Source organism: Podarcis raffonei, chromosome 9 (genome assembly GCF_027172205.1).
Source record: "Podarcis raffonei isolate rPodRaf1 chromosome 9, rPodRaf1.pri, whole genome shotgun sequence".
NCBI lineage: Eukaryota > Metazoa > Chordata > Lepidosauria > Squamata > Lacertidae > Podarcis > Podarcis raffonei.
The window spans coordinates 13,134,207-13,161,287 of NC_070610.1; the positions used below are offsets into that span (position 1 = coordinate 13,134,207).

General features: G+C 44.6%; 1 protein-coding gene across 1 annotated transcript; it reads right to left on the reverse strand.

Moving 5' to 3' along the window:
* Window positions 1-1,035: 1,035 nt before the first annotated feature.
* Window positions 1,036-27,081, reverse strand: LGI2 (leucine rich repeat LGI family member 2). Its single transcript, XM_053402720.1, has 8 exons — window positions 26,662-27,081; window positions 25,557-25,628; window positions 20,763-20,834; window positions 17,157-17,228; window positions 15,232-15,303; window positions 11,202-11,371; window positions 8,792-8,956; window positions 1,036-3,199 (listed from the first exon to the last, which is right to left on the reverse strand). Exons 1-8 carry the CDS (start codon window positions 26,835-26,837, stop codon window positions 2,382-2,384), a joined length of 1,617 nt encoding a protein of 538 aa, XP_053258695.1. The 5' UTR covers window positions 26,838-27,081; the 3' UTR covers window positions 1,036-2,381.

Genomic DNA, 27,081 nt, shown 5'->3' on the forward strand with positions numbered 1-27,081 from the left:
TAGAATCATAGAATCATAGAGTTGGAAGAGACCACAAGGGCCATCGAGCCCAACCCCCTGCCAAGCAGGAAACACCATCAGAGCACTCCTGACATATGGTTGTCAAGCCTCTGCTTAAAGACCTCCAAAGAAGGAGACTCCACCACACTCCTTGGCAGCAAATTCCACTGTCAAACAGCTCTTACTGTCAGGAAGTTCTTCCTAATGTTTAGGTGGAATCTTCTTTCCTGCAGTTTGGATCCATTGCTCCGTGTCCGCTTCTCTGGAGCAGCAGAAAACAACCTTTCTCCCTCCTCTATGTGACATCCTTTTATATATTTGAACATGGCTATCATATCACCCCTTAACCTCCTCTTCTCCAGGCTAAACATGCCCAGCTCCCTTAGCCGTTCCTCATAAGGCATCGTTTCCAGGCCTTTGACCATTTTGGTTGCCCTCCTCTGGACACATTCCAGTTTCTCAGTGTCCTTCTTGAACTGTGGTGCCCAGAACTGGACACAGTACTCCAGGTGAGGTCTGACCAGAGCAGAATACAGTGGCACTATTACTTCCCTTGATCTAGATGCTATACTCCTATTGATGCAGCCCAGAATTGCATTGGCTTTTTTAGCTGCCGCGTCACACTGTTGGCTCATGTCAAGTTTGTGGTCAACCAAGACTCCTAGATCCTTGCAAGATGCAAGATTGCAGTACAAACCTAACCATAATGGACTCTGCACAGACAAGCATAACAAAATCTGGTTCACAATCTTCAGAAAGGAGTCAAATTTTATGAAAACTGGGATCCCTTCTATGTTATAGAATTAAGACGTTTAGTTTGGTAGTGTATGATGATGAACTTTCTTATATTTGTAAGTCTTTGAGCAGTGGGACTGGGTTAAATTTGTCGCTGTCATTGTGATTATTAGTACAAATGTCCTTGTTGATAAACTTTTTTTCTCTCGGGGGAAAATCAATAAAATTGCAAGCAAAAAGAATGATAGGATTGTGCCACTGCCACCCCATCATCCTGAAACCACTCAATTTCAGTACAGCTTTGCATTTGACTGTTTTAATATGGGGAACTAAATGCAAACAAAACCTTTTTACAATAAATCTCGGAATGTTTTAACAGCTGAAAGCTGAGCTGATTCTTGCACGCAGTCTTCACCTCTGTGGCCCTGTCACCTGATCAGGCGGTCCACATTTGAATGAAAAGGCCGTTCAGATTGTGTGAGCTTTGCACGGGAGATTCTCTTAAGCATGCATTAAACAAACTGAAAGCATAAATTGGCCAATAGCATGAAAATTACCAAAGCACCAGTTCTCGTGGTCGCATCTTGGGAGCCTTGTCCAAAGTAATCAGGAAGCAAATGAAAGGAATTAGGCAGAATTAACAGGGCATGATCCTGCCAAAGATAAGCAGCAAGTCTTTCAATGGGAGAAGGAAGCACATGTGTTGTTCTGTCCCAGTGATATCAACTGAACTTTGAAAAGTTTAGCTTTGGCTAGATCCAGGTCCATGTGAGGGAACAGCCAACGTTAAAAAAAAGGGGGAGTAGGAAATGCTGGATGTGATGGCATCACACCACTTGCTTCTTTTACTGAACATCTTAGAGGTGTGGGTTGGCAGCAGCTGTATGCCTTCCAAAACAAGTGGCCAGGCCATAAATATTAGCAGAGGTGGGTTGGATTAGTTCAGATGAAGTCCTGAATGTGGAGCTGCTGTGAACTAGCCGCCTGGGAGAGATTTAGGGAGCAGATCACATGTCCACTCTTTCCTCCTCCCCTAAATCAGACTGAGCATTGAAAAGACAGTGCTCTCTAGAGTCTCCTCCTATCACAGTTGCTCCAGAGGCCAACCAGCAGACTTCCTTTTCTTGCTGCCTTCCTTGACCAGCATGAAGCAAAGACGATGCAACAGCATTTTCATCTCGATGCTAACTTTTACAAATCCCAAACAAGCTTTTTGAGTTAGTCCGTAAATACGGTTTCTGCCAAGATCAGCTCACAGGAGGATTGGCACACTGGAGTTATTCCATCTTCTTTTCTTTCTACGCACGGCTATCCTGCCTCTTTTGGTTTCCCTTCTCCATTCTCAATTTTACATCAATGTTGTAGATGTGTTAGAATTAATTCTAATGCATTGCACACTTTTTCTGAGTAATTATAGGCTTTAAAGTGTCTTTACCAATGGTAAAATGGGCATGGCATGCACTTAACCAAGTTAATGCGATCCCTGATTAAATATGCAAACTTCTACAAAGTTCAGAAAACTCCTGACTAATGCCACAGGCACATCCTACCTTCAGAAAATGAGTAATCTGTCCTTTTGATTTGTTTTGATGTGAAAATGTCACTGTACATGAGTTACCCCCTCCCACCTCCCTCCCACAGCTCCTTCATAAACTCAAGTCAACAATTATGTGTTCAAATATTTGTGTGTGGCCTTTAAAGCTGGAAGCAAAGAAAAAATCTCTTCTATCGGTTGACACAGCTGTGAACGAACGAGGTGCCTGCACGTAGATTTCCTTGAATATTTTGAAGAGCTGCTTCTCATTATCCCACTGGAATATTTGGGAGAAGGTGTAGTCACTTCCCAGGGCTAGGTAGTGATGATTCTTAAAGGAGAACGGCTGAAGGGTCATGGCGCCCCGGGAAGGCAGAGCTTGGATTTCCACAAATTGTTTGCTATTCCACATCATTACTCTGGAGTCGCCTATAAATCTTGTGAGTGAGAGGTAGAGGTTGTCCTGTATTCGAAAGCTTTTCACAGCCAACACATCTTCCATGTTGGGTATCTCACTGTGTGGGAGGAACTTTCTGGAATTTTTGTTCCATTGAAGGATAATGGGAATCTGTGAGCGGCTTGACAGGATTAGATGAGATTTTCCATCTATATCAACAAACTCAGCATCTGTGTCCCGGAACCATTCGTGCAAGGACTGGTAAGAGTAAAATCCCTTGTTGTTCCATTTATAAATTGTCGTCAGACCAGCTTTTGAGCTATCGGCGATGACAAAGAAGGTTTCACTCTCTATCTGAAAGAGTTCTATGTCATTCGGCTTTGAAATGCGGGAAACTTCTATGTCCTGGAATTTGACAAACTTTGTCCAGCCTTCCTCGTACTTATAAATGTGTGAGCCACCGAAAAGCTGAGCCACCACCACAAAAACCTGATCATCAATCAAGATTGCTTTGCATCCCACTATTGACTGACCTGTTGGCTCAAACAAAGTAGCAATATCAGCAGAGTACAATTAAATCTTTTAAACAATATATTGACCAATTCATCATTGTTTTTGAATGAAACCAACATAATCCAGGCAGTCAAGATAGTTATGAAGAGACCATGTTTCTTTCTACTGAAAATATCATATTAACCTTGCCTCTGAAGATCTGAAATGTGCCACTGTCAACATTAAAGAGGACCCAATGAAGTATGTTATCGAAATCTAGAGCGGGCCCTCCATTTGTTTTATTTATTTATTCATTTATTTAAAAGCATTTATAAACCACTTAATATTTTAAAACTAATATCTACTTGGTGTACATCATTAAAACAAGAATACAACATAAAATCAGCAGTGTAACAGTAGAATAAATGCATCTAAAACAGCAGTTCTGGGAATTAAAACAAAAACAATCTTAAGGGTCAGTGAAAGCCAGGGCAAAAAGATAGATCTTTACAATCTCTGACCATCAGTCATAACGCTGATGGGAACTGGAGTCTGTCAACATCTGGAGGGCTACAGACTCCTCATCTCTGATCTAGGCAATCAAGCTAAGGTTCTTAGAAAACTCTCTAGCTTGAGCTGGTAGCCAGAGCCTGAAATGCAGGAAGGTCAAATTATTCCTCTGTTGATCAGGTAAAGGCAAGAGGCCAGATTCCTAATACAGCAAAAAAAGAGTAACTTCTGTGCCTGTAGAGGAAGGATGGTGAACCTGTGGCCCTCTATCATTCCCAGCCAACATGGCCAATGTTCAGGGATCTTGGAATTGTAGCCTGAAAACTGAAGGACCACAAGTTTCCCATCTGCTGTACAGGGAGCCGTAGCCTGATGATGATAGTTTACCAGGCTAGATCCCAACCCATGTGATTCTTGAAGTGCCAAACAAGGAATACTGGAGTCAACTCTGCCAGTCATATTTATGGACCCCTCCTGTTGTTAGCTCATTTAAATACCGTATTTTTCGCTCTATAACACGCACCCGACCATAACACGCACGTAGTTTTTAGAGGAGGAAAATCCGTAGGCATGCCACCCGTAGGCATTCCCTCCATAACACGCACAGACATTTCCCCTTACTTTTTAGGAGGAAAAAAGTGAGTGTTATGGTGCAAAAAATACAGTAACTGTTGCTGGTCCTTCCAGTAAATGTTGTGAATGGAGGCATCCACCAATGCAGTCTTGGAAACACTTTTTGGAGAGCATAAGAGCATGCATGACTGGTGCAGAGCTACTGAGCAAAAGGACTGCTACATTTACAGATTCAAAAATCAGCATAGTAGCCTTTCAGCCTTAACAACCTTGGGTGTTTGCTGCTGATCAACAAGAAAGCCCTTACTACTCTTTGAAAGTATCAGCCATGCTGAAATAGACTTGATTCGACCCTAAAAATGTCCAGCAACTTACTTCCTGTTCTTTGCTAAGGGGAATATCATCTTTCTATAACACCAACATTTTTTTTAAGTTTCACCTCAACACCATAAATTGACTAACTTGAACAAACAACAAACATGATGTTTTGTATTTGTTTTTTTCAGGTGCAATAGTTTCAAGTGAAAGGTCGGCGAAAATATGAGCTGAGAATCACCAAACAGGCAGTGCTGAACAACTCCTTGGCTGCAATCCTGGACACTTACCTGTGAAAAAGTCTCATGAACTCAACAGGTTTTACTTCTGAGTAGACATTCATAGGAATGCAGTGTCAACCTCTTAAAAACTATTTGTCAGGTTCAGACCACAGATCTTCTCTGTGGTCTGAGGTGAGTTAGAGCATCTAATACATCTCAGTGAGAACCTTTGGCAGGGGAGAAGTTTTCTCCATCTTGCCTCTTCTGGTGCTGTGCTGTCTAGAACCAGAGTTTTTCCATGAGGGTGAGTTTTGGTTCAGGATACAGGAACCTGGTGAGAAAAGGGTCTCCTTCTATTACGGGATGGTTTGTCTGAAGTGCCTTGTGGTTATTGTGCCTTCTCTTTCAGAGCTAGAGCTGGGGTCAAGTGAGGGGAGGGGGTCTCATCTGGAAAAAGTGTCCCTTTTAATTGGGACATCTTCGTTGCATTTGTGCATAGTGATGTAGCATGCTTGGTTAGAGGCTAAGAGTAGTTTGACTTAGCGCAGCGCAGGGACTCTCTTCTGCGGCTCTGGAAATCGCTTCTGCGCATGCGCGCTTTCCGCCGTCTGGGCATGCGCAGATGCGATTTCTGCCATTGCGCTGTGCTGGTCCAGCCCACGGAGGATCTCTGCGGGAGTGATCTGGTGTGCCCGATAAGCCTTGCTGACCCCTGGAATAGGGTGAGCCTGTGGCCTGGATTCAGGAATTGAGTACCGGTAGTTATCATAACAAAAGAGTGGCCAGGATGGTAACCTGGCAGACAGGAGATAAACAACACACTCAGGATTTTGTTTTAGACCATCCCTTCTGATGTACGTATGATGTACTAGAGGTGGTCTTGGGCTACACCCCTTCTGTGATGTATTTATTTTTATTTATTTATTTTATTAAAGATTTTCTTGTTTTACAGAAGTAAGTGTAATGCCTCGTATTTTTTCCATGTAACATTTTTACAAATCCGTTTCATTTGTTGAGACATTAGGGGAGAAGAAAAAAAGGGGGTGGAGGGAGGGAAGATGGGTGGGGGTGGGGTCGGGTGGTGATGTTTCTATTTTGCTTAATGTATGTAGGGTTTGGTGTCAGCGTTGCTTGTGTTCCTTTGGTGGTGAGAGAGGTTGGGGTTGGCCTAGGGTGTGGTTGTTTGTTTGTGATTGGCTGTGGTGATCTTTGTTTTCGTGTGAGAGTGGGGTGGGTGGGTGTTTTGGATCAGGTTAGCCATATTGATTTGTATGCTGTTGGTGGATTATTGTCATTGTCTTGTTGGGCTGTGTATGTGATAAAGGGGAGCCATACTGGGGTAAAGGCGTCTTCTTCTGTTTGTCCCCGTGTCAGTTTCAGTTTATTGGTTAATTTTTCTAGTAGGGCTGTTTCCCATACTATTTGGTACCATTGGTCCATGCTTACTCCACCCTTCTGAGGGATGTGTCCCAACAGTCCCCTAAAGCAGGGATGGGGAGCTGAATGCAGCCCTCAAATCTCTCTATATAGCCCTAAGCTACACCCCTTACTATAGCCATCTTTGAGTATTTGGCTTGGCTGAAATCTGTCCTTAAACAGCAATAATACTTATTGCTTCCTTGGATAGAGGATGAAGAGGTGTGTGTGTGTGTGTGTGTGTGTGTGTGTAAGTAAACCCATGACATTTGTGTTGCCTGCTGTACTGTACACACCCATTGCTCCATCTACTTTTGTCTCTGGTCCCACTCTCTACTGGCGTAAAGCTCCCAGAAGGTTGCTCATGAGTTACGATTTCCCCCATCTCTGCCCTAAAGTCTAGTTAAAAGGATAGATCAGTTCAGACCTCCCTACTTTAGTTCAGAGTCTAGATTTTTTGGCAGAGGTGTCCCCAGGAGCATGGGGAATGACAGTGAATTGGAACAGTTTCTTGCATGCTAATGGGCCTGTTTACCATAATCAGACCTAATGCAGTTCAATAAGCATCATACTGTCATTTATTATCTAGCAACTAGTAACATGGAGCAGGGCTTGTTTTGAGCTGTCATGTGTAAAGAGGGAGAATAGAATGGGAAGGGAAGGAGAAGATTTGAAGAAAACATCATCATCATGTCGTAAGGTGGAAATGGGAGGAAGAAAGGGGCAGGAAGTCATTGACTAACATTTTGAGTTGGCCATTGTGAATTCCTGCTTGCCAAATTAATAGAATCCTATGAAGTGAAAGAAGTCAATGAATAAATGCAATGGCGCATCTTTCATTACAAAGGTTTGTGATTCATTTTTCTCAAGCGCATCAGCCTGGATAGCTCAGTTGGTTAGAACGTGGTGCTGATAATGCCAAGGTTGCAGGTTCAGTCCCCAAATAGGACAGCTGCATATTCCTGCATTGCAGGTGGTTCGACTAGATGATCCTGTGATGGCCTGGGAATCTGATTCAGAGGCTGAACCTGAGGAATCCCAGCCTGCACAGGAGTCCCTGCCTCCAGGGCCAGCTGAGCTGGGGCAGGGGCTAGAACCTGAAGGGCCCTCACCTGTGCCAGATCCTCAGAAGCAGACACCAGCTGAATCCGCTCTGGCTCCGGAGGTGATCGAGGACCCATTGCCTGCAGGTGCTCCTCTCCCAGCCCTGTCAGGGGAAGCTGAGGTTGCCTCTGGGTCCAGTAACCCTCCAGCCTCTCCTGAGCTGCAGAGGCTCAGGGCAGAGAGGCAGAGGAAGCTAAGTTCTCACAGGAGGAGTGCTCGCCTCCAGGCCAGGAGAGGCAAGGCACCTGTGGACCGGGGCTGCCCTATGCCTCAGACGAGATAAAGGCCAACCCGCCCAGTCCCAGGTTGCGGGAGCAAAATCGTTGGTTACCTGTTCCTGCCGGCACCCTGACCTGCTCTTCTGCCAGAGTTCCTGACCACGCCCGACTCCCTGCCTTGGACCCCGCTTCAGCCTCGGACTGGACACGGACCACGCTGCACGGTACCCCCCCCCCGGACCTGCACAGATCCTCAAGGTCCCTTCCAACTCTACAATTCTAAGCAACAATTTTGTTGCTGCTCTTGCCTCATCTCCTCACAGGTGCGAGCAAAGTGTTTGTATGAGGGAACATGGAAGATTTGGTTGGAGACCAAAAAACACCCAGCTCAAACCTTCAGGAGGAGGACTCAAGATAAGAGGGGGCAAAGAATGCTTGGTTGATCTGGGCAGGGCCAAACAACAATATTTGGGGCTGTCTCTCTAAGACTATGATGGCACCACCTCTAATTGCAGGGAGATTAGATGACATTGGCTATCTGATGAGCATTCATTCTAATTTGCTTATGGGAGGTCAGATGACATTGTGTCAAATCAAGCACACTGTCCAGTGTATCTTTGTATCGCTTCCATTAGAGCAAAAATATATATCCAGTATTTGGGTCAAGCTGGGTTGTTGCATAAAAATGCCCATCAACTTTAAATGCATACCCTGAATTTGCCAGTATATGATTGAATTCCACCCCAAAATAGTGATAGTCTAGAAGCCCTGTCCCCCTATATTGAGGAAAAAGTATGGCAAGGTTAATACCCCCTATCTAAGTTCCAAGGTTTGAATTTAATTCCCCCACCTCTGATGCTGCGGGTTGCTTTTTGTTTTTTTAAGAGTTAAAAGAGATTTGATCTCTAACATTTCATCTGCTTTGGTCTATAGTGTTACTGTACTCCATACTGAAGAATCAAGTTTACTTATTGCTGCATAGCTCTGCTTTGCATTCCATTTCTTGGTCAAACTAGAGTGTGGCATCTTGTGATCCTCTGAGGATCCTGCAATATATGAACTCATATTCTATCCATCATAATGATAACCATTTTGTTAGTGAACTAGACTAAACTATTTTTTATTTTTCAATGGACCCAACCTAAATTCAGCAGAGACCAGCAAGAGATATTCTTTTCAATATGCATATTTTCCTGATACTTGGATACTTTTTTAAAAAAGACACTAATAATCAATTAAGTAATATAACAAATAAGAATTATGTGTTCATTTTTACCAGTAATGTTGTCATAACTCCTGAAGTTCTTCTCAATGTGATCCCATTCTAGCACCATGCAATTTTCCATGCTGGGCTGGGCAATGGCGACATACACGTCATTGTTTGAGTGGTATGTGTCCACTGAAACTGACTGGTAGGGTAAAATCTGATGAACCACAAAATCTGAAAAGAAATGTTTGTAATTAAAAACAACAAAAATGTTACAACTGAACATGGCAGAAAACATAAAACAGACATGTTGTGCTGATTTCTCTCTGGAAAACCCTGGCTTGGAAAAATTACTTTGGGGAACAGTCTTCGGGGGGGGGACAGCAGAATGAAGTATGAATTTAAACCCATGTACTCCTTGCGGGGAGAACAGACGCGGGTGGCGCTGTGGGTTAAACCACAGAGCCTAGGACTTGCTGATCAGAAGGTCGGCGGTTCGAATCCCCGCGACGGGGTGAGCTCCCATTGCTCGGTCCCTGCTCCTGCCCACCTAGCAGTTCAAAAGCATGTCAAAGTGCAAGTAGATAAATAGGTACCGCTCTGGCGGGAACGTAAACGGCGTTTCTGTGCGCTGCTCTGGTTCACCAGAAGCAGCTTAGTCATGCTGGCCACATGACCCGGAAGCTGTATGCTGGCTTCCTCGGCTAATAAAGCGAGATGAGCGGCACAACCCCAGAGTCGGCCACGACTGGACTCATGAGGTGGCCAAAGTATTGGAGCCTCAGCTTCACAATCTGTCCTTCCAGTGAGCACTCCGGGCTGATTTCCTTCAGAATGGATAGGTTTGATCTTCTTGCAGCCCATGGGACTCTCAAGAGTCTCCTCCAGCACCATAATTCAAAAGCATCAATTCTTCGGTGATCAGCCTTCTTTATGGTCCAGCTCTCACTTCCATACATCACTACTGGGAAAAACCATAGCTTTAATTATACGGACCTTTGTTGGCTAGGTGATGTCTCTGCTATTCTACTATTGCTGATATCAGAATATTAAAAGAGACATGCATGCATGTGAAAGAGAGGAGGATCCCAACCCTCAGGAGCTCTTGTGGGTTTGTGTGCCTGCTGCACACAATCAAAGAGTTAAACAACTACCTGACATTTAGAAGACATCTGAAGGTAGCCCTGTTTAGGGAAGTTTTTAATCACTGAAGTTTCAATGTATTTTTAATCTTTTGTTGGAAGCCGCCCAGAGTGGCTGGGGAAACCCAGCCAGATTGGCGGGGTACAAATAAATTATTATCATTACTAGTAGTAAAGGTAAAGGGACCCCTGACCATTAGGTCCAGTCGTGACCAACTCTGGGGTTATGGCACTCATCTCGCTTTATTGGCCGAGGGAGCCGGCATACAGCTTCCAGGTCATGTGGCCAGCATGACAAAGCTGCTTCTGGCGAACCAGAGCAGTGCACGGAAACGCTGTTTACCTTCCCGCTGGAGCGGTACCTATTTATCTACTTGCACTTAGTGCTTTCGAACTGCTAGGTTGGCAGGAGCAGGGACCGAGCAATGGGAGCTCACCCCGTCGATGGGAATCGAACCGCTGACCTTCTGATCAACAAGTCCTAGGCTCTGTGGTTTAACCCACAGCGCCACCCGTGTCCCTTTATTATTATTACTATTATTAAGTATTAAATGGCACTTGAAGCTTCGACATGCAGGGAGAAAAAGCTGCCCATTCTTTGAATCCAGGTTCATACTAGCAAAACGGAGAACTTAAAGTTGAACTAGATGCGACAGAAGGACACAGGGCCGGTGTTGAAGACATCACTGTCTATATTTAGTTCTCCCCTGTGCCCTGAGCGAGACGCATCACACAGCATGCAGTCCCTAAACTGTTTCCCCACTCCGCTTCTCTACATTAGCCGCCACTAGCAAGAGAGGGAAAATATACAGTTGTGGTGAAGTGATGACACAGAGTAATTGTGTCACTACATGCTGCTGGGAATGAGACACTAGATCATGGTTTTTGCCAACAGAGCTATGTTGTCCATAACCTTTAATTCTACCATTAGTCTTGTCTTACCTTCCTTTGTCTGAGCAGATCCAGGAAGACAAATCCATTCTAACAATACCACGTATGTTTAATCAGAAGTAAGGCTTACTAGGCCTTACTAGTAAGTGTTTCAGAAAAACAACGGAACAGAAGGTGTCAGCAATCAGGGATGTAGGAGAAGATTAAGAATTAGGAAGAAGGAGAGCATTTTATACACAAAGGAGTGGATTTTTGAGAAATAAGGATTAGCTTTTTAACTAATCTGTCATCACTTTCCATGTAAATAATAAAATGGGACAATTAAAAATAGGACATTTATGTCAATGCTAACAGAACAACGGTCTGGGAAAACACCTTATCAGCGTTCTTGGTTTGTGGACTTGCATAGCTCAGACTTCTCATTATTCATTTGCTATAAAATATACCTGTAGTGGTGCATTCATCATCAAAACTTGAGACATCATTTAACTTCTTGTCCTGAAATTCTGCTGGACCAACACACAGGACATCAGAAACAGTGGAATTTGTCATCTTTAACCACAAAAACAACCACTTGGCTTTGCAGTCACATTCAAACTTATTTCCCCTTAAATCTCTAAAAGGACACATAAAAAAAAAATAAACAGCTTTGAAAATGTTGTTATTGAGCCAACAGTCAAATATTTCTTCAAGTTACTTGTAATATTTAATTCAAAGAACATTAGAATAGTTCAAAACTGATTCTGGGCAAAAAGTTGACAGCCCACAAACCCTGCTTTCTACATGGGGTGGGGAGGTGGTGATGTTGAAATGAATGGAGGTTGTACAGGAGAAATACATATTAGATGGTAACATGCCGCAAAATTGTTGAGATAACTCTATGCTGTAAATATATCTGTGAATACAAGCTGTCACAAAGTATATTGTGCATAACCTAAAGAACACACTTATTAATTTGTTGGAACAATCGTTTCCCATTATTTATGAGATCTAATATAATACTTTCCAAGGATTATTATACTGGTAGCTGAAGGTTAACCATATTTTTATTACCCACTTCCTCCAATGAACTCTTATATGGGTAACCTTGGACTTTCTCTCTCAGCGTCAGCTACCTCACAGGGTTGTGGCAAATGTAAAATGTGGGTGGGATGATTGACAGCATGCATGTTGCCCTGCGGAAAAGGCACTCTATCTAGCTATCCATCTATCTATCTATCTAAATAGTACAGTGGTACCTCGGGTTACATACACTTCAGGTTACAGACTCTGCTAACCCAGAAATAGTGCTTCAGGTTAAGAACTTTGCTTCAGGATGAGAACAGAAATCGTGCTTTGGCGGCGCGGCAGCACTGTACAGTGGTACCTTGGGTTAAGAACTTAATTCATTCTGGAGGTCCGTTCTTAACCTGAAACTGTTCTTAACCTGAAGCACCACTTTAGCTAATGGGGCCTCCTGCTGCCACTGCGCCGCCGGAGAACGATTTCTGTTCTCATCCTAAAGCAAAGTTCTTAACCCGAGGTACTATTTCTGGGTTAGCGGAGTCTGTAACCTGAAGCGTCTGTAACCTGACACGTATGTAACCCGAGGTGCCACTTTAAATGCAATATAGATTTCCTGTATGGGAGAGTCATTTATTTATTTCCTCCTGTGTTATGATTTTTGGTAATACAGTGGTACCTTGGGTTAAGTACTTAACTCCGTACTTAACCTGAAACTGTTCTTAACCTGAAGCACCACTTTAGCTAATGGGGCCTCCTGCTGCCGCTGCGCCGCTGGAGCACAATTTCTGTTCTCATCCTGAAGCAAAGTTCTTAACCTGAAGCACTATTTCTGGGTTAGCAGAGTCTGTAACCTGACACGCATGTAACCTGAAGCACCACTGTATTAGGTGGCAGAAACCCAGAAGCAGCTGGTGTAGTGGGACAGTGTTGCTCTCCTGACACCAGCATCACTGCTGCTTATCAGGCTGGGGCACCTGCATAGCCCCAGCCTCCACCATTGCTCTTCCCTGCCCCATCATGCCAGCTATTCTTGCATAAACTACGAAATATCACAAGCATTTCTCATAGAATCATAGAATCATAGAGTTGGAAGAGACCACAAGGGCCATTGAGTCCAACCCCCTGCCAAGCAGGAAACACCATCAGAGCACTCCTGACATATGGTTGTCAAGCCTCTGCTTAAAGACCTCCAAAGAAGGAGACTCCACCACACTCCTTGGCAGCAAATTCCACTGTCAAACAGCTCTTACTGTCAGGAAGTTCTTCCTAATGTTTAGGTGGAATCTTCTTTCTTGTAGTTTGGATCCATTGCTCCGTGTCCGCTTCTCTGGAGCAGCAGAAAACAACCTTTCTCCCTCCTCTATGTGACATCCTTTTATATATTTGAACATGGCTATCATATCACCCCTTAACCTCCTCTTCTCCAGGCTAAACATGCCCAGCTCCCTTAGCCGTTCCTCATAAGGCATCGTTTCCAGGCCTTTGACCATTTTGGTTGCCCTCCTCTGGACACGTTCCAGTTTCTCAGTGTCCTTCTTGAACTGTGGTGCCCAGAACTGGACACAGTACTCCAGGTGAGGTCTGACCAGAGCAGAATACAGTGGCACTATTACTTCCCTTGATCTAGATGCTATACTCCTATTGATGCAGCCCAGAATTGCATTGGCTTTTTTAGCTGCCGCGTCACACTGTTGGCTCATGTCAAGTTTGTGGTCAACCAAGACTCCTAGATCCTTTTCACATGTACTGCTCTCAAGCCAGGTGTCACCCATCTTGTATTTGTGCCTCTCATTTTTTTTGCCCAAGTACAGTTTCTAGCAACATTTTAAAAAAACAACCCAGACCATGCAAAGAAACCTTTGAGTACATTTAGAATTTTGGAACAGAGCCTCTTCCCAAGTAGATCTCTAAAAGGTTACTGCTGAATGCAGCTTTTGGTATATCTGCACTTTTACAAAAATGCACTGTTGAATAAGCGCTTAAACTAGGGCATTGTGACTGGTGTGACACTGGAAATAGAGTATGGCTGTGAGGATTGCATCCCTGATTCACTTACACTTTTTCGAAACCAGTCAGTCAACTATACAGTGGTACCTCAGGTTAAAAACTTAATTCGTTCTGGAGGTCTGTTCTTAACCTGATACTGTTCTTAACCTGAAGCACCACTTTAGCTAATGGGGCCTCCTGCTGCCACCGCACAATTTCTGTTCTCATCCTGAAGCAAAGTTCTTAACCCGAGGTAATATTTCTGGGTTAGTGGAGTCTGTAACCTGAAGTGTATGTAACCTGAAGCGTATGTAACCCGAGGTACCACTGTACTAGACCTTGCGGTTCTCTTTTCCAACCCTCCTTCCTTATTTGTTTTCCCCAGAGACTGGAATGGAGAACCGAAGATCAGCTGGAGGGGGAAGGGGAAGGGGGCTGCTAAACCCTTTCCATTCCTGCATTTTGTCCACATACCCGCCCAGCTACTTTCCCATGCTTGGGTGAAAAGATGAAGGATCCCCATATCTTTCCCCTTGCAAGGTGGGCAATTTTGAGTTGAAAGATAGCATGAAGGCAAGAGTTAAGCAGCCTATCTCTACATGCCCTTCTTCAGTCCTGAGTGGCAGCTTGTCAATACAGTGGTACCTCGGGTTACATACGCTTCAGGTTACAGACGCTTCAGGTTACAGACTCCGCTAACCCATAAATAGTACCTCGGGTTAAGAACTTTGCTTCAGGATGAGAACAGAAATCGTGCTCCGGCGGTGCGGTGGCAGTAGGAGGCCCCATTAGCCAAAGTGGTGCTTCAGGTTAAGAACAGTTTCAGGTTAAGTACTGACCTCCGGAATGAATTAAGTACTTAACCCGAGGTACCACTGTACTGCTTTTGGTTTAAAAGAAATATGGAGGAAAGTAACAAAGTAATTCAATTTAACATCAAATTTGGCCCAGATGTACACTGGAAATGCTGTCAATGGGCTGTAATTCTAAGTGAGATCTGAAAAAAGTTTGATAAAATATGCAAATGCCCCTAGTTTGCAAACGTTTCTTTGTGTCGGATAAGGGCACATTCTTTTGTGGGGTCATTTCATATATTCAGCTTTCAGTCACCAAGTGTTGAATAATTGAGAGATGGCCACTCAGGTGATGTACATGTTACTTGAGAATATATATATTTACTTAGCAATATATAATTTAAAAGTGGATGGTCGCATGCACCCAAATGTTAGATAAAGCACCCATGCAGAAGATTAATTACCAAGACTATTGCTATCATGAGATCATTAGCAAAAAGGTAATGAAAAATATTTCACTTGGCAATCTGGAATCAGGCTACCAGAAAGCAAGTGCCACTTGATGTATTTGTTTTCAGAATCAGTTCAGACTAGAAACAATATTCCAAATTCCAAACTCAGAGTTTAGAAACCCACACAAGGACAGGCATGCAATAACAACAACACAAATGGTTTGGTTGGCTTTACTTACAGTTCAATCAGAGAATCTAAATCACTGAAGACATCCCTTGGCAAAGCTTTAATCTGGTTATTGGCCAAAGAACTGGAAAAAGTAAAGTTAGGTGTTAAAATAGTTGAAGAGATGATAATCACTAAATAGAGCAGCACTTAGCTAATGTTAACCATTGGATGATGCCCAATTCCCAATGTTGACAATGACTAATAGGATTATGAATGAATTACGTAAAACCCTTGAACGTTAATGGAAATCCTAAACACTCCTGACTTAATTCATGAGAATAGAAAGTCGCCGCTCTTGTTTATAAGTTTGTAAAAACAAGCTTTGCAAAAACTAGTCTCAAGGTGCCATCAAACAGATTTCATTCTGTTTTTGTGGCTTTGGATGAAGAAAGTACACCTACAAAGGTTGCATATAGAATTACGTATTTTAAGTACAGTAATGATCCCGCTGAATTTGCATTCACTCCTTCTAGGCCACATGCCCAGCCTCCCTCTCACAATCAACTTTAGGAACAAGTTCTTCCTGCTTTCAACAATAAATGCTCATTGGCTGCCTCATTAAGAAACCTGAGCAGCCATTATGGCTCTTCCTGCTTCTCATTGGTTCCAGAAATGAAGAGGAGGGCAAGTAATTAGACATACCGTATTTTTCGCTCTATAAGACGCACTTTTTCCCTCCTAAAAAGTAGGGGGAAATGTGTGTGCGTCTTATGGAGCGAAGCCTCTTCAGGGCACAGGGAGCCTTCATCCCGCAGCCCTGAAGAGGCTTCACACGGCTATCCCTGGCTTTTGCGGGGGGTGGGGGAAGGGACAGAGGGGCTGCCCTCTGTCCCTTCCCCCATCTCCCGGAAACGTCCACAAGAGCCCTGCTCCCTTTAAAGCGTGTGCGGCTCTTGCTGGCTTTTGCGGGAGGTGGGGGAAGGGACAGAGGGCAGCTCCTCAGTCCCTTCCCCCACCTCTCGGAAAAGCCCGCAAGAGCCGCGCTCCCCTTAAAGAGCTGCGTGGCGGGGCTGCCCTTCTTCCTCCTTGGGGAAAAGCCTGCAAGAGCCGCACACATGCTCTTGTGAAAGGGAGTGCTGAGCCTGGGATGCATACAGGCTCTGCTCAGCGCTCCCTTTAAAGAATTTTTTTCTCTCTTGCATTCCCCCTCTAAAAACTAGGTGCATCCTATGGTCAGGTGCATCTTATGGAGCGAAAAATACGGTACATGTTGCCTTGTGCATATGTTGGAACATGCAGATAAGGCTATGTAAAATTATCATGTTGATTTGCAATTTCTGGTGCTCTGGGTTGGTGAGTCGGAGACCCCTGAACCCACCCCCAACCCTGACCCCCTTGACCAGTGCAGAGCCCCCAGCTGATGCCTAATGATGTTGCTAAATGCCAGGCAAAATCTGACAAGTTTACTCCCCACATTACAAAATAGTTTATATTTTGAACTAGCCGTGAAATATTCAGACATTGTCTTATGACACTAATAATCATTAACCATGAAAGAAACAACCCTAAAATTGACTCCACACAATGTGTTTCTCTTCATAACTGTCAACTTTTCCCTTTTCTTGTGAGGAATCCTATTCGGAATAAGGGAATTTCCCTTAAAAAATGGGAAATGTTGACAGCTATGGTTTCTCTTCATATGTAAACCATGAGGTGATTGCAATCTAAGTGTTTTGTAGAACACATGAAGAACACAGAATACATTGCCTCCTATCACCTATTCTAGGTTCATTTGATTCTTTAGTCTTAACAAAAAAAAATGACTTTATCCAACAATGAGGGCTAGAACATTTCTTGTTTCACATTTTTGCATAGCCCACTGCGGCTTATGCAGTGAAGTGAGAAATATACCATAGCTGTACCTACAGTGCAGGTACTGGAAAATCTAGTTTGGGGCAAGATATAAATAATTCAAAGTAGCATTAAAAGACTTACAGGTGTGTCAAATCTCGAAGGCCACGAAATGCGTTTCTTGAAATGGTTTCCACCTTGTTTCCTTCAATAAATCTATGCAGAAAGATTTGATTGAAAGACACACATTAAAGAGAATGTTTCAGTTCGTCTGGTAGAAGAACAAAAGCAAATACTGAATAAAACGTGAACAGCATTATTCCCAGGACTTTCTCCCCAGACAGAACTCGCTGGAAGTCTATTCTGGCACCTCTCATGTGGGTGTCATGAGTTCTGGCACCTCTTTTTCTATAAAAATAGCACCAATTATTCCCCTTTTCTTGGCTTAAGTGTCTGATGTGGTCTGATTAACAAAAGCCTCCATTAACCAAACTGCTCATTTCAGTGCACACACGAGAGTCGCCCTCAGGAGGTTTGTGTGAGGAGCAGGGCTCTTGCTAGACTTTGGGTCAGGCTTCAGTATGCTTTTATTGCTTGTCATGTAACAACTGCCCCTGTGAGTCAGACGTAAAGGTAAAGGGACTCCTGACCATTAGGTCCAGTCGTGGCCGACTCTGGGGTTGCTCGCTTTACTCATCTCGCTTTACTGGCCGAGGGAGCCGGCGTACAGCTTCCGGGTCATGTGGCCAGCATGACTAAGCTGCTTCTGGCGAACCAGAGCAGCGCACGGAACACCGTTTACCTTCCCGCCTGAGTGGTACCTATTTATCTACTTGCACTTTGACGTGCTTTCGAACTGCTAGGTTGGCAGGAGCAGGGACCGAGCAACGGGAGCTCACCCCGTCGCAGGGATTCGAACCGCCGACCTTCTGATCGGCAAGTCCTAGGCTCTGCGGTTTAACCCACAGCACCACCCTCGTCCCACACATATATACTGCTTAAATAGCCCCAACTAGACAGTGGCTAACTCTTTGCCACTTGGCCTACGTTCATAACATCACCATGTTGGACTGGTTTTATTTCAATGCACAAGCATTTGGCCACATTTTTGTTTTTGGAAGAAAACTGTAAACATAATTTTTTAAGAGGCACTAGGTGCAAAAGAAATAAAGGCAACCAGGAGCTCGCAGCATAATGAATACATTGCCTTCCCAGCTGTACTCCTGTGGACACCTTGAGAGCAAGCCCCAGTGAATATAATGGGACATACTTCTGAGTAAGCATGCATAGGCTTGTGCTGTTATAGTTCTTCACACATTTGTAACCCCACTCTCCTGAGTTGAAGCTGCAAAATTCTAGAACCAATATAAAAGGAAATTCATGACCCAGAACTTTTAAGTCCCAATGGTTCCAATGGGAGATATTAAACCATGTGATTATCTCTCCTACTGAAATCAGTAGGACTGAAAAGGACTTACTGATTTCAACATTTATACCTTACTTTTTATTATTACATAAACAACTCAAAGCACCATACAAAGACGCTCATAAAATGTGTAAAGCACAGCTAAAGTAGGCTACGTCACTAAAATCGATTTCTTATAAAAAAACAACAACCCAGCAACAAATTAAGACTATTTGGCATAAAACCAAGGGTTTGTCACATTTAAAATATGAATTGGGTTGGATCTTTGTTATGGAGGAACAGTATAAATCAAGTTTGGGCAGAGGGAATACATTTGCTTTTTGCACCCAATCTGTAACCCTACCCTGTCATCGTGGCATTAACTTAATCCAAACCATATGTAATATGGATTGGCCTTCTGAAGCAGCATGAGATATATGCATGTGAGCATTTTGATTTTGTGGTTAGGATATAGAATGAAAAGGAGGTCAGTGAGAAGGTGGGGAGTCATCTTTTTTGTTTAATCAGAAGGCACCTGTTTCTAAGAGGCTACTGAAGTAAGTACAGTGGTACCTCAGGTTAAGTACTTAATTCATTCCGGATGTCCGTTCTTAACCTGAAACTGTTCTTAACCTGAAGCACCACTTTAGCAAATGGGGCCTCCTGCTGCTGCCGCGCTGCTGGAGCAAGATTTCTGTTCTTATCCTGAAGCAAAGTTCTTAACCTGAAGCACTATTTCTGGGTTAGCAGAGTCTGTAACCTGAAGCGTATGTAACCTGAAGCATCTGTAACCCAAGGCACCACTGTATTGGCTGATGACACACCATAGCTGAGGCTGTGTTTCCATTTTTTTAATGTAAACAGCAACAGTACCATACAGTGGTAATATTAAGGGCTGTAGCTATTTCTGTCATCCTTATTTGTTATTTTTGACATTAATTCTATGGCACAGAGGGGGAAATGCATCAATTGGGATGCAACAGAGCACATGATTGCACTTAGGTAAAGCTAAAGGGACCCCTGACCGTTAGGTCCAGTCATGACCGACTCTGGGGTTGCGGAGCTCATCTCGCTCTATAGGCCGAGGGAGCCGGCGTTTGACCGCAGACAACTTCCGGGTCATGTGGCCAGCATGACTAAGCTGCTTCTGGCGAACCAGAGCGGCGCACGGAAATGCCGTTTACCTTCCCACTGGAGAGGTACCTATTTATCTACTTGCACTTTGACGTGCTTTTGAACTGCTAGGTTGGCAGGAGCAGGGACCGAGCAACGGGAGCTCACCCCATCGCAGGGATTCGAACCACCAGCCTTCTGATCGGCAAGCCCAAGAGGCTCAGTGGTTTAGTCCACAGCGCCACCCACGTCCCTTTATGACTGCGCTTAGAAAACATATATTTGTTTGGGTCAAATTCCCCATTTTTCTGTGAAACTCCCTCATTCAACTCACAGTAATTCGGCACATTTCGTGAGCTTTAAATGCTCTCCTATTGAGTCCACACACAATACGTCTCAGCTGGAATGAGGTGCCCAATTTATCACCAGCTCTTAATCATTATCACATTGGCTGGGATCCAAAGAGCTACTTCAGGCACACCAAAGGGCTTGAACATGATCAGTGGGATTTTTTTAAAACAACAGCAGACACCCCACCCCATGCCTACCCACAATCTGCTTTTGAAAGTCCCTTCAGTTCTAAAAGCAGTTTCCAATGTGGCCTTGGTGGTAGGGGGCCTGTTGTTTGTGAAAAGCCTCTTTGCAGTGCGTGGAGTCCTGACCCTTAACACATGAAACGTAACACAAAATACATGTTCAAAGTAATCTGTAACTTCTCCAGTTTTGTGCAAAACCTTATACGGTGCTTAACGACAAAGAGCTGTGTGGCACCTTAAAAACTAGCAAACTTGAAGGTGCCGCAAGACTGTTGGTTTTGCTGAAACAGACAAGCATAGCTAGCCCTCTGGAAATAATTAGACGTTAAGTGCTGAAGAAAGAGAAAGGCAAGCAATACTGCACGTCAGCTTTCCACTGCAAGTTGCAATGTGCTAAATGGGAATTCATGTACATTTCCTGAGGAGAAATGCACAAGAGCTCCCTGTTTCTGGAGCTCAGGCAGCTCCAGTTGGGGAATTGTATTAGTTCCTCATATGCACATTATATCTTGCAGTGGAAAGCAGAAATATGAGAGTGTTCACACGCATTCGCTTGCCCCGCCTGAGTCACAACACGTAATGTCATCTAGAGCAAAGAACATTTCCTTCAGGGACAGTGTACTGGTAAATCATCAGAGTAGCTTCATCCATTTAAGAAATCTTAGTTTACTACATTAAACAAAAGAAGAAACTTACAAGTACTCGAGATGGAACAGACCACCAAAGGCATCGTCCCGTATGATAGTAAATGAGTTAGAATTCAGCAGTCTAAAAAATGGAATGCAAACATTAAGGGGAGGGGGAATGTTTTTAAAAGGCCACCATACAATTTAAAGCACTGTGAAGAAATGCTAGACAAAGCTGAATTTCCCTTAGTCAGTTTCTTCAGAATGCATAAAAAGAACCATTAACAAGTCATCAGTGAGCGTTTAATACTCTCTCACCCTGCTTTGGTGCAACTAAGCATGCATTGCTTTGTTATCAAAAATGACTCTGTAGGTAGTAAAAGGTAAAGGGACCCCTGACCATTAGGTCCAGTCGTGACCGACTCTGGGGTTGTGGCACTCATCTCGCTTTATTGGCCGAGGGACCCAGCGTACAGCTTCCGGGTCATGTGGCCAGCATGACTAAGCCGCTTCTGGCGAACCAGAGCAGCCCACGGAAATGCCATTTACCTTCCCGCCAGAGCGGTACCTATTTATCTACTTGCACTTTGATGTGCTTTTGAACTGCTAGGTTGGCAGGAGCAGGGACCGAGCAATGGGAGCTCACCCCGTGGTGGGGATTCTGATTGGCAAGTCCTAGGCTCTGTGGTTTAACCCGCAGTGCCACCCGCGTCCCGACTCTGTAGGTAGTAGGACATAAGAACTAAGAGCCTGCTGGATCCAGGCCAATGTTTCATCTAGTCCAGCACACAGCAACCAGCCAGCTACCTGTGGAAGCCCATGAGTAGGAAGGCCAGTATAAAGTAAGCAGCACATAAGCAGCACACAAAATGCTACCAAACCATTCTACGTTCTAAATCTTATATTAATGATCCAAAAATTGAGAGAGCTATGTACAAGATCTGCTACAGAAGCCACAAACAGAAAACTCAATCAAATTGTGTCCAAAAGGAAGATTCAGTCTTTAAAGTTCCTTTAGCCAGGCTCCTGTAGATATCAACAAAGGTAAGTTATGGGAATAACGCCACCGGATCGCTAGTCGGCATCGTTTATGGTCGGAACTACGACGGTATCTGATCGTCTTCGAACCTCTGACTCTCGTTCTTGATTAATGAAAACATTCTTGGCAAATGCTTTTGCTCTGGTTCGTCCAAGAATTTCACCTCTATCGGCACAATACGAATGCCCCCGGCCGTCCCTCTTAATCATGGCCCCAGTTCCGAAAACCAACAAAATAGAACCAGAGTCCTATTCCATTATTCCTAGCTGGAGTATTCCGGTGACCGGCCTGCTTTGAACACTCTAATTTTTTCAAAGTAAAGTCTCCCCTTCTGTGGTTTCCAGCAACTAGTATTCAGAAGCATACTGCCTCTCACAGTGTAGGCAGAGCACAGCCATTCTGGCTAGTAGCCACCGCTAGCGTTATCCTCCATGAATTTGTCCAATTCCCTTCTAAAACCATAGGATTTGGTGGCCACCACTGCCTTCTGTGCTCCATGAAGAAATACTTCCTTTCTCCTGTCCTTAATCTTTCAACTTTGTGAATGGCAGGAAGTGGAGAAAGTGGAACCTTGCTCCCTTCCAGGATGTGCCTTGTATGTGATAGCTAGGTCACCTCAATTTTAGAGGGACTGGGGATGTTGGTGGCCCACCAGAATGTTGTCGTCAAGTGCAGTGATTTACTTCCCCCCATAGGAATGAGTGGTAGCCATTTACAGTGGTACCTCTGGATGCGAACAGGATCCGTTCCAGAGCCCCGTTCGCATCCTGAAGCGAACGCAACCCGCATCTGTGCAGGTTGCAATTCACCACTTCCGCACATGCGCGTGATGTCATTTTGAGCGTCTGTGCATGCGGCGAAACCTGGAAGTAACACGTTCCATTACTTCCGGGTCGCCACGGAGCGCAACCTGAAAACACTCAACACGAAGCTACTTCAACCCGAAGTATGACTGAATTTTAAATATAGGATTTTATTTTATTTATTTAGGATATAGTTAGATCTCTCCTCTCCTAGGGCAAGATGTTTTTTGTGTAGCCATGGGCTGGCGGTTTGGGGAGAGACCACTTTAGCTGGAACACCAAGAGATAAAATTTGGGCAACTCACCAGGCTGTTCTGTCTTCCCACCCACCCCCACCCCCTTTCAGGGCAAGATGGTCCTTAGGTAGCCTTGTGGTGGCAGCTGGAGGAGGGAGAGGTCAACTCAGCTGAATGATGGATTATGGCCACCTCACTGGGTGTTCTGCCTCCCCCTTCTGCCTGCACAGCTGTACCCTGGGTTCTGTTTCTTTACCACACTGGGGTGTGGCAGAGTGTTGGGAAGCCACGATGGAATGCATTGAACGGGTTGGTTGATTGATAGATTAGTCACAGTTCTACATCACTGTCAAACATTCATTTAGCATTTCTGCTGACTTGGATTCCTATAGTGTCGTTTAATGTTTTATAGTTTAAAAAGACAGAGAGCTGAGTAAAACATTACAACAACAAAAATCAATGCCAAAATACAGTCATCGTTTAATAACCATAGAAAATATTAATATGAATGTTGATATAATGATTTGTATGGAAAATGCTCTCAGAACCTCGATAGAACAAGCCAGGACCACCTTGGAAGAGCAGAGTGGCAAGACACGACACTATTGGATTAAAAAAGGGGGTTGGTCTTGCCACACTGGATAGCAGAATAAGAGGAACAGAATCTATGTCTACTAGAAAAGAGTAGCTCATCCTAGTGAGCCCAGTGCAGCAGAAATGCATAAAAGAACATAATTGCACTACAACTCTGTAAGGTAAAGGTAATAGGACCCCTGACCATTAGGTAGGTCCAGTCGTGGCCGACTCTGGGGTTGTGGCGCTCATCTCGTTTTATTGGCCGAGGGAGCCAGCGTACAGCTTCCGGATCATGTGGCCAGCATGACTAAGCCGCTTCTGGCGAACCAGAGCAGCGCATGGAAACGCCATTTACCTTCCTGCCAGAGCGGTACCTATTTATCTACTTGCACTTTGACGTGCTTTCGAACTGCTAGGTTGGCAGGAGCAGGGACCGAGCAACAGGAGCTCACCTCGTCGCGGGGATTCGAACCACCGACCTTCTGATCAGCAAGTCCTAGGCTCTGTGGTTTAACCCACAGCACCACCCGCGTCCCTACACTGCAAATCTACAGGGACTCTCCCACCTTTCAGGCCATAAACACATTTCTTGGGGCTTCTCTCCCCCCTAAAGGGAAAGGGAAGCAAAGTTGGGTGGTGCCATCCTTATCCTCAGATGGGTATAATCCAGCTCTCTTCCTGGTGTAAAGCAATTGTAGACCAAAAGTCCACAGAGGGACAGGCTAGGACAGAGGTGCCTGTGGAACCAACAAACTTTAAGGGTATATTGTTGTCACTTTTCCACAGTTACCATTAATTTCTACTCTGACCATTGAAGTCTTTCCAGAGTTGAAATTTTGACCGGATTTCCTAGTTCCAATTTGGGTAGAACTGGGCACTATATACAGGAAGATGGACTATAATTCATAAGAAGGCTCTAGCAGATTACAGCAGGTGTTTACAGACCTTTCTAGGTCTGTCTAGAAGCCGACTGACGTCAGCACAAATTGATGACGTCACGAGCATGTGCTGGTGCTTGCAGCCTGCGCTGTGCTGATTCTTTTTGCAAAATTCTACATTTTATTAGTTAAACACGCACAAAAATACAGTTATCACAAAACAGGAGTGCAAATATTATGGCAACCGCAAATCATAAAATGGTTAAGGATTGCAAAAGTTTCAGTAAAGTCGGACGAAAGTCAACCACAATTACTTACAACTGAAGGGCATTGGATAGTATCGTACAGGAAGGTTAAGATGCTGATCTTCACAGTTCGCAACAATAATCTCAGCCTATCCCTTTGTTAACTGTTGTGTAACACAGTGCATTGATTGCATGGCTTGGCAGTTCACCGCATTGCTCCCAAGAGAGTCATCTAGAGAACTGGAAGCATATACATGACCTGTTTTCCAGTCTGTGGGCCATGCAAGTTTTGTGGCTGGTTCACCAGGTCATCTGCATTGGTTGCTAGGTGGGCAGGAGAGACAGCACGGCTGCTGTTTAGTCAACTTCACCAACAATTCCCAAACCAAGATAAAATTACAGTGTGGGGTGTAGATTTTGGCAGCTGCCAAGCCATCAAGCAAACTCTTGACTCCTTTTCACCCACGACTGAGAGCCTGGGAGGCACCTTCTCTTTCTCAGAAGAAAGGAAGGCCCAAGGAGTTTGAGACAACAATGCGAATTGCGATTCAAAAGCATGGTGGGAACTAAGCATACTCATGCCAACTTGGATATGGAAGGAACCAAATAGGGAATTATACTGTTATGGCAGAGATATAAGAAGGAAGCTGTTAAGTAGGAATACTAAAAAGGTGTTGCTTGTGGTGGTGGTGTTTAAGAATCCAGTTTCTTTTGGTGCCTCTCAATAATGTAACATTGCTGTTGGAGCAGAATTTCCTTCCATTATTTTAGCATAATCCTTCAAACAAATGTCAAACAAGAGAAGTGTTTGTAATGTGCTCCTCTAAAAAAAAGAAGAAGAAGAAACTGGATTTGAGAATAAGCTTTACAATCGCATGTCAATTTATTTTGGATTCTGCACTAACCTTTCCTTTCCTTTCAAAGCTATGACTCCTCAGCTCTTTACGTGGTTTTAGGAATTAACGTTCACCAATCGTGAGTCTCAGTCTGTGATTTGGAAACAGTTATTTCAAAGTCCCAGGATGCCTCTTCGCAGGCAAGAGCTTTGATCATCTCTTTTTATAAAATATAAAAATTTAATACTTACAGCAACTGCAGGGAAGGCAAATGTGAAAACATTCTCTCTTTTATTTCAGAAAATGTTCCATTTACCAGGCTCCTGAGGGGAAAAATAAAAGGGGAAATCCATAGGAACTAATTACAACACTTTTTTCTTATTTGATTATTACCATCATCATTATGACTCTCTTTCTTAACAGTTTTTCCATGACCTTCCTTACAGTTCTTAACCTGCTCCTCTGGAAGTTTTCTATGGTCTCCTTTCACCGTATTTATCAATTAATCTGAAATATTGTGTGCATTTGACTGCCTCTGTCTGAAAAGTGAATCGGGATCTGCTTTCTTCATCCCCTTATATTATGGATTTATTTTCCTACCTATTATATATATGCATTGTAATATCTGTGTGTCTTTGTGCTATAGCTGTAGATACAGATGACATATGACTGAACAGAAGCAATCAGTGAGTGAAACAGAATTGAAGACTGACTGGAGGGTTTTGAAGCCCAGCAGATTTTAAAGCGAGGCAAGTTGAAAAGTCCTACATTACCAAAGGCAGTGAACTCACTCTCAACTTCCAGGACCCTGAATCCTGTTTGTTCCAAGATAGTTCAGACCAGCTGAAAATCATTTCTTTCCCTCTAGTGAGAACATGGCCACTTACTCGCTGCATCTCCCCAATTCTTTGAGTTTCATAGGCTGGGCCTTTTCTCCCGCATCACCCGCCCCTCTCCAGTCTTTTGTCATCTGTGGAACTGCCTGCTGCTGCAGCATCTTCTGCTCGCCCTAAAACAACATCTCCGGCTGAGCCAGCAATGCGCGACCGCGCAGGCATCTCCGGAAACGCCAGGCGGGCGCCTCCCTTCCCATGCGCACTGTTTGCACGGAGCAGCCGGAGGGGGCAAGTTTGGTGCTGCGCTTTTTCTAACACCTTCTGAACGTCAGAATCCTAGAATCGCGGAGTGAGTGTCGGAAGGTGGGGGGAGACCCCCGAGGGTCATCCAGCCCAACCCACTGCAATGCAGGAATCTCAAGTAAAGCATGCACACGCGCCGCCCCAGAAGGGAAGGTCTGGTGCCATCCGTGCGTTGCGCGCCAGCCACCCACCCATCACCCTTCTTGGCTCGACTTACAAGGAGCTGATGTCTCCGGGGCTCCGCGGCACCGCCGCCGCTCCGACGCAAATGATGGACTCTTTGGTGCAGCTGCAGATGGCGGGACACCGCACCGGCTTCCTCACCTGGGCGCGCTGCAGAAGGCACGCCAGTGCCAGGAGCCAGAGACAGCCGCTGCCCAGCCAGCCAGCCATCGTGCGCCCTCGGCCGCCGCCTCCGCCGCGTGGTCCCCCTTTGGCCCTGCTGCGCTCGTGGCCCGAGCAATGCAGCCGCCGCCGCCGCCGCCGCTGCTACTGGAGAGGCTGGAACGGGAGCCAGGCAGCATGCTGCACCCTGAAGCTGCCCCCTCTCTCTCCCTCTCTGCAGCACTGGAAGCAGCGCCCAGGATCCTGCTGTGCGCTCAGGCTCCTTCCTCCGGACTGACATCAGCGCCGAGGC

Coding starts and splice junctions, on each gene's coding strand:
- LGI2 (XM_053402720.1), bottom strand. CDS start 26,837: ATGGCTGGCTGGCTGGGCAGCGGCTGTCTCTGGCTCCTGGCACTGGCG. Junction 11,372..15,231: donor TTAGATTCTCTGATTGAACT/GTAAGTAAAGCC, acceptor GTGTCCTTTTAG/AGATTTAAGGGGAAATAAGT. Junction 8,957..11,201: donor TGATGAATGCACCACTACAG/GTATATTTTATA, acceptor ATTTCTTTTCAG/ATTTTGTGGTTCATCAGATT.